At 44.7% G+C, this 10,595-nt stretch overlaps 1 protein-coding gene across 3 annotated transcripts in view; it reads left to right on the top strand.

Moving 5' to 3' along the window:
• The window catches only part of tacr1a (tachykinin receptor 1a), a 108,905-nt gene extending 103,223 nt beyond the window's left edge, over positions 1 to 5,682 (top strand). The window contains exons 5-6 of one of the 3 annotated variants that reach the window (XM_037680786.1): positions 5,343 to 5,519; positions 5,577 to 5,682. In XM_037680786.1, coding sequence (XP_037536714.1) covers positions 5,343 to 5,519; positions 5,577 to 5,682 — 283 coding nt within the window. Of the gene's footprint in view, positions 1 to 5,342 lie in introns of all 3 variants that reach the window. The other 2 variants (XM_037680787.1, XM_037680785.1) reach the window with 2 other exon arrangements.
• Positions 5,683 to 10,595: the final 4,913 nt, after the last annotated feature.

Genomic DNA, 10,595 nt, shown 5'->3' with positions numbered 1-10,595 from the left:
AGTCCTGTGTGACTCATCGCTGGAGCATTGAGCTTTATTGGTATTTATGCCTCCAGCCTAAACGTGTGAGTATACGACATACTCTCATCTTGTTCTTTATGCCCGCAGTACCCTGCCTGTCTGACTCCATCCTTGTTGCCTCATCAACCACCTGCCTGCCAGACCTGTCGAGCCACTCATCTGCCAGACTCGTCGAGCGGATTCTGTTGCCAGTCCTGTCGTCCTGTTTTCTCCAGCCAGACCTGCTTGTACATTCCGCCCTACCCTGGTTCCCGACGCCTACATCTGATCGCCGGAGGACTGCCATATATGTATACAAACCCCCTACACTGTATATAATAAACACCGTTTCCTCTTTTCTAAGATCTGAGTCTGCTTCGTTCTGGTCTTGTACCAATCTGGGTTCCGCTAGTCATTACAGTAAGGACAAAAAAACTCTTCAAACAAACCACTCAGGTCTTCCCCTCTGGACCAACATTAACCTGTCGTCCCTCTTTCCAGGAGCCGCTGAGAAGCAGCGTGTGGATTTTCACTGTAAATAATAAACATTGTTCTTTTTGTACTTCCCCTGTGTCTGCCTCATTCTGGGTCTCATACCATCTGGGTTCCCCGCGTAATCGTAACAGAAATGCTCCAGCCACAAAAGACCCAGAATGAGACCAAGAGAGAGCAGACAACCCCAGGTTCCCCGGAGGAATGGATCGACGGGTTGGAAAAAGTTTTGCAGCAAGTACTGACTCACCAGACCACAGTCCAGTCCAACCTTCAGGAGCTCAAAGGTATGATGTATTCCATTAAACGTCAACTGCAAGCTTCTTCCTCCTCAGCTCCAGTCGTTCCGTCAGCCCCCGCGGCTCCTGGTTCCATTCCTCCTGTTCAACAAATGTTAATTTAACCTTCTGAGTTCTTCACCGGAGACCCTGACCAATGTGGCGGCTTCTTGCTGCAGTGCAGACTCGCCTTCGAGGCGGCTCCCTCTCAGTTCTCCTCGGACGCGGCCAAGATCACCTTTTTCGTAAGTCAGCTCAAGGGTAACGCTCTCCGGTGGGCTCACTCATTTCTCCTGAGCCATGAAAATCCCCTGCAACCTATGAACTATTTCTGCATGAGTTTTGTAGGATTTTTGATCGCCCCCTGCAGACGTCGAACGCCGCCAAGCGTTTGTTGAATTTACGACAGGGCCGTCGTAACGCTTCAGAGTTCGCCCTGGAGTTTCGGATCCTTGCTGCCCAAACAGGATGGGACGAGCCTGCCCTCCAAGGTATTTTCTTAAACTCCTTATCTGATTTTCTCAAAGACCAGATGGCCAGACGAGCCCAAGACTTTTGACAAGTTAATAGACCTTGCCATCTCCATCGATGACCGTTTCCGGGAAAGGAGGAGAGAGGCAAACTACAATTCCCATCGATCCCCGGCTTCCGGGTTTCCGACTTCTCCAGGTGAGCCCAAGTCTGCACCTTTGTACTACGCTTCCCAGAATCCTCCCACTTCCGGGTTCAAGACCCCTCGCCACGAGTCCGTTTCACCCAAGCAGTCTTCCTTGAACTACAACTCCCAGTCCTCCATGCTTCCTGGTCTCAACCAATCATCTTCTTTCTCTCCACGAGATCGCTCACCCGAGCCTATGCAGGTGGGGCGCGCATGGCTGACTCCTGCAGAGAGACAGCGGCGTGTATCCGCCCGTCTCTGCATTTATTGTGGTAACCCCGGTCATTTTCTGCCCCACTGTCCGTTTCGGGGAGGATGAGAACTTCCACCAGTAAAGCGGGAGTTACTGGTGGGAACTTCTGCATTAACCTCCCCATTTAAACTGTTGCTTCCCATGGTCATTCAGACTCCTGACCATCGCTTTTCGTTTTCAGCCCTCATCGACTCGGGTGCTGAACAAAACCTGATTAGTGCTGATTTAGTTAGAGAACATTCCTTGCCTACTCGTGAGATTCCCCCGATTTCTGTCGCCGGCTTAACTGGAGACGCATTGGCCCGCATTAATCAGAAAACCACCGATTTGCATGTCATCATCTCAGGTAATCATCATGAGATGACTGATTTCTTTGTGTTAAACTCTCGTACGCCCCAAATAATTTTAGGTTTTCCCCAGCTTCGAAACCATAACCCTGTTATTAATTGGGAGCGCGGCTGCGCTGACAAATGGAGCGACAAGTGTCTCAGTAACTGTCTTCGCTCCGCCATTAACGAGTTCCCTCGGGACATGCCTCCTCTAGAGGAGATCGACCTCACCTCTGTTCCTACTGAATACCGCGACCTAGCGGCAGTCTTTAGCAAGCAACGCGCCTTGTCTCTTCCTCCTCATCGTCCCTATGACTGCTCGATTGACTTATTACCTGGCGCCCCCTTGCCGTCAAGTAGACTTTATAATCTTTCTGGTCCCGAAAGGGAATCTATGTCCAATTATTTTAATGAATCCCTTGCCTCAGGTATTATTAGACCCTCGACATCCCCTTTGGGAGCCGGTTTCTTTTTTGTTTCTAAGAAAGATAAAACCCTCAGGCCATGCATTGACTACCACAGATTAAACAACATAACTATAAAGAATAAGTATCTGCTCCCCCTCATTGACTCACTGCAGGAACAATTACAGTTGGCTTCTTGCTTTACTAAACTCGACTTAAGAAACGCTTACCACCTTGTGCGTATTAAGAAGGGCGATGAGTGGAAAACGTCTTTTCGCACTCCTTTTGGTCATTTTGAATATTTAGTTATGCCCTTTGGGTTGACCAATGCCCCCGCAATTTTTCAGGCGCTCGTCAACGATGTCCTGCGTGACTTTATTGGTAATTTTGTTTTCGTCTACCTCGACGATATTCTTATTTTTTCTCGCGACCCCTCTCAGCACACGGCTCACGTCCTCACAGTTCTTCAGCGGCTGCTGGAGAATCAGTTGTTCGTTAAGGCGGAGAAGTGTGAGTTTAATACCTCCACCGTCTCCTTCCTAGGTTTTATTTTTGAGGGCGGACGTTGTCGAACCGACCCCGAGAAGACCAGGGCGTTAGTCGACTGGCCGACCCCCGAGTCCAGGAAACAGTTACAACGTTTCCTGGGCTTCGCAACTTTTTACAGGCGGTTTATTAAAGATTATAGTCGTGTCGCTGCCCCCCTGTCTCAGCTCACTTCCACTGCCCGAGCCTTTCACTGGACCCCAGAGGCTGAGGCCGCCTTCAAGAAACTCAAGTCCCTCTTTTCCTCCGCACCCATCCTCTGCCACCCAGACCTTACGCACCAGTTCATTCTGGAGGTGGATGCCTCCGACACTGGGGTAGGGGCGGTCCTTTCCCAGCGAGCACCCTCAGACAATAAAGTCCATCCCTGCGCCTTCTTTTCCCGATGTCTCTCTCAAGCGGAGTGCAACTACGACGTGGGCAACCGCGAGCTGTTGGCGGTCAAGCTCGCGTTGGAGGAATGGCAGCACTGGTTGGAAGGCACTGAGATCCCTTTTTTGATTTGGACCGACCATAAAAATTTGACTTACCTTAGGAACGCCAAGCGTCTGACCCCCCCGTCAGGCCCGTTGGTCGCTTTTTTTAATAGATTTAATTTTGTCCTTACTTTTCGTCCGGGCTCTAAAAACGTCAAGCCTGATGCCCTGTCCAGGCAGTTTGCCCCTCCTGACTCGCCTGAGAGCTCCGATAACATTGTTCCCCCCTCCTGTGTTGTTGGCTCCCTCTCCTGGCCCATCACCGCTACCGTTCAGGTGGCCCTCCTTAGGACCGCGGCCCAGGCTAAACGGTTCGCGGACCGCAACCGTTCAGCGACACCCGCCTACCAGGTCGGCCAGCAGGTTTGGTTGTCCACCAGGGACATAAAACTGCGGGACATCCCCCGCAAGCTGGCCCCCCGCTTCATTGGGCCCTTCCCCATTACCCGCATCATTAACCTCTCTGCGGTCCGTCTCCAACTCCCCAGGGCCATGAGGATTCACCCGACCTTCCATGTGTCCCAGGTGAAGCCCGTCTCCCTCAGTCCCTTGTGCCCCCCTTCTGACCTCCCCCCGCCGCCCCGCCTGATTGACAACCACCCTGCGTTCACCGTCAGATCCATCCTGGATGTGCGACACAGGGGTAGGGGTTTCCAGTACCTGGTCGATTGGGAGGGGTACGGTCCTGAGGAGAGGTCATGGATCCCCAGGTCCTTTATCCTCGACCCCAGCCTCATCTCCAGGTTCTTCAGAGACCACCCCGAGAAGCGCCTCAGGTCACCTGGAGGTGATTCTTGAGGGGGGGTACTGTAAGGGTCCCATTGCCTGCAGCCTGCCTTGCCGATGGCTGCTGATTAACAACACCTGGCGGTCATCAGCCTGATGAGCCGCTCCATCTACAAAAGGCTGCAGCCCAGTGTGACTCATCGCTGGAGCATATCACCTCTCATGTTTCCTGGTTCCTCGTGTTTTTGGATCTCCTCGTGACCTGATCTGGATCCCTCGGCCTGTCAGGTATTCCTCGTGCCATTTTTGCCTCCAGTTGCCAGCCTTCCTTGTTCCCTTGGACCCTCGTTGGATTTCCCTCTGCTGCTCACTCCTTGGACTGGAGGACCAGCTCCCCTCCTTCGTGTTTGGACTGTAAGGACAAAAACGCTCTTCAAACAAACCACTCAGGTCTTCCCCTCTGGACCAACATTAACCTGTCGTCCCTCTTTCCAGGAGCCGCTGAGAAGCAGCGTGTGGATTTTCACTGTAAATAATAAACATTGTTCTTTTTGTACTTCCCTTGTGTCTGCCTCGTTCTTGGTCTCATACTTTCTGGGTTCCCCGCGTAATCGTAACAACCTCAGGCATCCCCATCTACTCACGTTCGTTTTTCTTTGGTTGGCTGTACTGAAATGTCATTTTGTTGTGCTTCTGTGCAATGACAATAAAGGTTGATTCTGATTCTGATATAAGTGAAAGAACTGTTTCCAAAGCTGTGACTTAAACGGCTTGAAATAATCCCAAAAACTTTTTAAAACCAGTTTGTGTTGCTTTTCAACATTTGCCACACAATATAGGGATTTAGGTACATGTCTATCATATTTCGCTTGCTATGTAGTATGAAAAATCGGTAGGTGTTGAATAAGTTTTCATAGTTTGTTTTTATTACTCACTGCCACTACAGTAGAGAAACAGAAAAAGCTATTAGAGCTGTTTCTTCAACTTTAGGAGGACCGATTTTTTTAATATGCTGAAAGAGTCAAATGTGGACAAAGAAGTAGGAATTCTTCTCGTGGACAACATTTTGTTAAAGTATATTTCCAACTGTTAATATCTAGTTTTTCATTTTTGCATTTATGTAAAGACAAAATGTAACACACCTTTTAAATTTAAACTCATCTATGCTTTTTTCCCACAGGTTTCGTGCTGGTTTTAAACAAGCATTCCGCTGCTGTCCCTGTGTCCTCCAAGGTTCCTATGAGGGCCTTGAACTCAAGTCCACCCGCTATCTTCAGACCCAGACAAGCATTTACAAAGGCAGCCGAATGGAGACCACCATATCTACTGTTCTTCGAGCTGGGGAAGAACCAGAACAGCTTAAAGCCAGGGGTAAAGAAGGCCATGGACCTGGTGGGGCTATGGCTGTGGTGAGACCACATATTTCAGCACTGGACCTCACATCAAATGAGTCATTGTCTCGAAGCATCTCCAAAACAGTTTCAGAGACATCAAGTTTTTTCTCCAGTAACAACCTGTAGGAATGAACTTAAAGTACAGGCACAATTTTATCAGACAACTGATAAAGTGTGTGAGTTGACTGTTCATATCACTGCCTTTCCCTGCAAAGCCTCATGGGAAAGACAGAGTGAATGTGTGACTTTCTCTATGTGCAACTGTGAGTTTCTAATGAGTAAGTTTCCAATGTGCTCACCAGAACAACATGCTATTAAATGTGGTCCCTGTTCTCGGAGCACAGTCTACAACACCCAACCAATTCAATTCAATTCAGTTTATTTATGTAGCACCAAGTCACAACAGAAATCATCTCAGGGCACTGAACAGAAACATTTACATAAAAAAATAATAATGTAACATTATTTATCTGAGGAGCAGACTGCTTTGAGTTTAACTCTATTTCAGAACTGTCACCTTGAGCAAGCATGAAGGTGACAGTGGAAAGGAAAAACGCCCTCATGAGGAAGAAATCTTTAGCAGAACCAGGCTCACGACAAGCGGCCATCTGCTTCAACTGGCTGGGTTTGGTAGGAACAGATACACTAAGCCAGGTCAAGCATCACATGTTAAGATAGAAATTATTTCCAATTAAACTATTCAGTTTTAACAATTCATTTTAAGGAACTGAGGTCAATTTGTCCTTTAGTAGTCTAAGCTTTAGACAGCATAACAGGCCAACCCTAATTATAGTATTTATCAAAAGGGAAAGTCTTAAGCCCTGTCTTAAAACTTTACAATGTGTCGGCCTCACGGACAGAGATTGGAAGTTAGTTCCACAAGGGAAGAGCCTGATATCCAAAAGATCTTCCTACCATTCTGCTTTTGGAAACTCTAGGGACCATGAGATAGCCTGCAGTCTGAGAGTGAAATGCTCTGTTAGGAAAATATGGAACAATAAGATCTGTAATATAAGATGGAGCTAGGTAGTTGAGAGCTTGGTAAGTTGGAAGTAGGATTTTGAATTCAATTCTGGACTTGACAGGGAGCCAATGGAGAGAAGCTAAAGCTGGAGAGATATGATCTCTCCCAGTAACTCCAGTTAAGACTCTAGCAACAGCATTTTGGATTAACTGAAGACGTTTTAAAGAAGTATTTGGACACCCAGATGATAAACCATTGCAATAGTCCAGTCTAGACACGACAAATGCATGGACCAGTTTTTCTGCATCATTTTTAGATCAGATGTTTCTAATTTTAGTGATATTACGCAGGTGGAAGAAGGTGGTTCTTGTAACGTTTTTAATGTGGGGGATAAAAGACATGTCCTGATCAAAAATAACACCAAGATTTTTAACATTAGAGCTGGACACCAGATTAATGCCATCTAAGGAAGGCAAAAGACTGAAAAAATATTTCCTAAGATGCTCAGGTCCAACAATTAAAACCTCAGTCTTGTCTATGTTCACATTCAAAAAATTAAGGGTCATCCAGGTTTTTATGTTTTTAAGACATGCTTGTAGTCAAAGTAGCTGATTGGATTCATTGGGTTTCATGGACAAATATAACTGTGTATCATCAGCATAACAATATCCCATGCTGTTTAATAACATTACCTAATTGAAGCATATACATACAAGGTAAAGAGTATAGGTCCAAGCACTGAACATTGAGGAACTCCATGACTAATTTTGGTATATGATGAAGAGTCATTATTTACATTAACAAATTGGAATCTATCAGATAGATATGATTTAAACCAATTTAGAGTTGTTCCTATAATCCCAACATCATATTCAAGTCTCTGTAATAGAATATTGTTTTTTTAGTTTTTTTACATAACTCCCGAAATGGAAACTACTGTTTTGGATCTGACCAACTTGGCTTTCAACGTATATTACAAATTCTTTTCAACAAAGTGACAGGGTCCTGGAGAACCCTCATCTGCTTGGACGACACGCATTTAGCTGGATATATCTCTGGGGGGGTATGTGTCTACCTCTTCTATCGACCGAGGATGCTGAAATTGCCAATAATTAGATTTATGATAACAGGTTTCCTGTTTTTGGAATAGTCCGGATCATGCCTTATCAACGTATAAAGAAGACGGCTGCAGCTAATGTGGACCTCGACAGGCTGCTGTCTACGTGAAGGTCTGATTCATGCTGGATGACTCAAAATCAGCTGATATGAGTGAAACCATAAGATGGAAGTGATTTGAATCGCAGGCCACCTGCAGCTTTTGGACTCATCAGCGTGAAAAAAATCATCTTGAAGAGGCTTGTAAACACGGACCAGTGGAATGCAACCCTAATCTGGACATTTTGGACCTTGGAAGTTTTCAGTACAGACTAGAGGATGACATTTTTTCGGGAGTACTGGCCGGATTCCGGCAGGACCAGAGTCAACTTTCTTATAACTCCCGTTATCGGGACCGGACAGGACGAAAACTTAACGGGAGCAGACGGGAGCGGGAACCAACATAGGACAAAAAAAGAAATAGGCAAAAAAAAATTAAAAAAAATTTCAGACAGGCGGCGGCGCCGCCTACAGCTTCCGGCGCCTTTTCCAGCCGCTACTTCCGGCCGCCTTTTCCAACCTCTTTGTTTACTGTATCAACCAACAACATGGAGGGAGCATACGCCAGCGGAGGAACCGAGAGGGTAAAAAATATTTTGAAACGCAAAGTTAGGAATAATGACGCATCTGTTAGGTTAACAGAACTGTCAGGGAAGGCGCTAATAGTTCAGAACTTTGTGAGAGTCGAGTGTGACGGTGTTAAGACACTCTACGCTGCTTGCAAAACATGTTCAGTTATAATAAAGTACGTCACTGACTCAGGGACGAGTGGTCTGACTCTGAAGAGGCACACTTGCAAGGCTGATTCCGGAACGAATCAGGACTCAAGTCTCGTATGACCAACAAAATAGCCCGCATGTGCGGCGTAGATTTGAGACCATTTGCTGTAGTAGATGGGAAAGGTTTCATCGACGTCATACAGGAGGCAATCAACATTGGAGCAAAGTATGGAAACAACGCTGAGGCACAAGATATACTGCCATGTGGACGCACGGTCTCCCGTCATGTTCAAGGAGAATATGATAAAATAAAAATAGTTATGGAAGAGCTCCATCAGGTATGTCTATCACGCTGCACTATTTTATAATATAGTACAAACATTTTACCTTAACATCATGCAGTAGTCTATAATTATAGATTTCCAAACGCTAAATCTGGTTTTTCTCCTCCTTTTAAACTGCTTAATCTCTCAACTATGAATTAGTCATCTGTTTTACGTGTAATATACTTTGAGAGCTAATAACAATATACGTAATTCCTTTGGTGCAGACTAGAGACCATGCAATCACGACAGACCTTTGGACAGAGGAGAGGACAAACACACACTACATCACCGTTACAGTCCATTACATCTTGGATGGGAAGATGGTGAACCGTATTCTGGCCACAAGGGAGATGGAGGGTGTCAAATCCAATGAACACATCAGAGGGACTGTGGAGAAAATCCTTCAGGTATCTCACACTCAAATGAGATAATTATCTTTATTTACATGGCATATTAGCTTTGTAGAGATCTAGTATAAAGCTGTATGAATGGGTAAATGAGGCACAGATTGTTGTGTAAAGCGCTTTGAGTGTCTTGAAATAAGATAGAAAGGCGCTATATAAGTACAGTCCATATGCAATAAATATTGCCAATTAATTCGTAAAATTGGGAAAAGTATGAGAACATGGTGCAGCAATAACAAGAACATGTCACAGAAAGAACAATAGAAAAGACAAATATATATATATATATTTCATTCAACCTTTACAGGCTAACCTCAGTGAGTCACGAGGACTCATTTTCAAGAGACCTGTTCCAATCCAGACAGACAGAACATATAAAGTACAGACAACAATAACAGTGAACAATAATAATGATAAACTACAGTAAAAATGCAGTTAAAATAAAAGTAGTGTCTAAAACAATAAATCAGGGTGCCATAAAAAAAGTAAAATACTAAAAACAAGAATATATTTGCTTTGAGATTTCTATTGACTTTATCAAACATTTAAAACCCCTCACGATAAATTAAGGTGGACAACTTCAGTTCCTGCTGAAAGGTATTCCAGGTTGCAGGAGCAGACTAACTTGGAATATAAATAAGTGCATCAGTAAGCGTGTGTGTCACGGTCCTTCGCTGTACATCAGTCTGTGCTGTGGTAGGCAGCAACTTAGGCAGATTACCATAATATTTTACCTTAATTGCAGATGGAGTTTTCCTTCATTTGATACACAACACATGTGTAATATGTTTTGTCCTAATGTAGTACTATAAATTTATTGAAAAGTGCTTCGTACAATTACATGACTGTTGATCAAAATGTTTTATGATTATCATATGTCTGGTCTTCTTATTTGCTAAGTTTTTTTTTGGTTTGTCTTTGTTTTTTGTTTTAACCTAACAGGAATTTGGCATCCTGAGCAAGCACACTGTGTTTGTGACAGATAATGGCTCAAACATGATCGCTGCTTTCAAGGATTATGTGCGACTCTCCTGTGCCGGCCATAATATCAACTTGATCTTAAAACACGTATTTGACCACTTGGATGAGGACAACCCAGTACACAGCAGCGTCATCAAGCTGTTTAAGGACGCAAAGACCCTAGTCACACATTTCAAAAGGGCAGGGTAAGATACATAAAATCTTGTAATCTCTGCCTGGTGAGGCTGCTTAAATTATCATAAAATATGATAAGTGAAATAAATAAAGAAAAATTGAGATACTGTAATTTATAATTGCAAAGGTCACATTTTCTTGACTTAATTTCAGTTGTAAAGCTCTTCTTTTTAATAAAAATTTTTTTTCCAAAAGAAAGGCCAACAAATTGCAATTTTTGAAGTCCCTGTAACCCTATTTTGACTTGTGCACTGTCTTCTTCAATTTTAGGTTACAAAAAGCACTGGACCAGTCACTGAAGCAGGCTGTGGAGACG

Source organism: Nematolebias whitei, chromosome 8 (assembly GCF_014905685.2).
Source record: "Nematolebias whitei isolate Nwh7 chromosome 8, NemWhi1, whole genome shotgun sequence".
NCBI lineage: Eukaryota > Metazoa > Chordata > Actinopteri > Cyprinodontiformes > Rivulidae > Nematolebias > Nematolebias whitei.
This window is presented reverse-complemented; position numbering and strand designations above follow the sequence as displayed.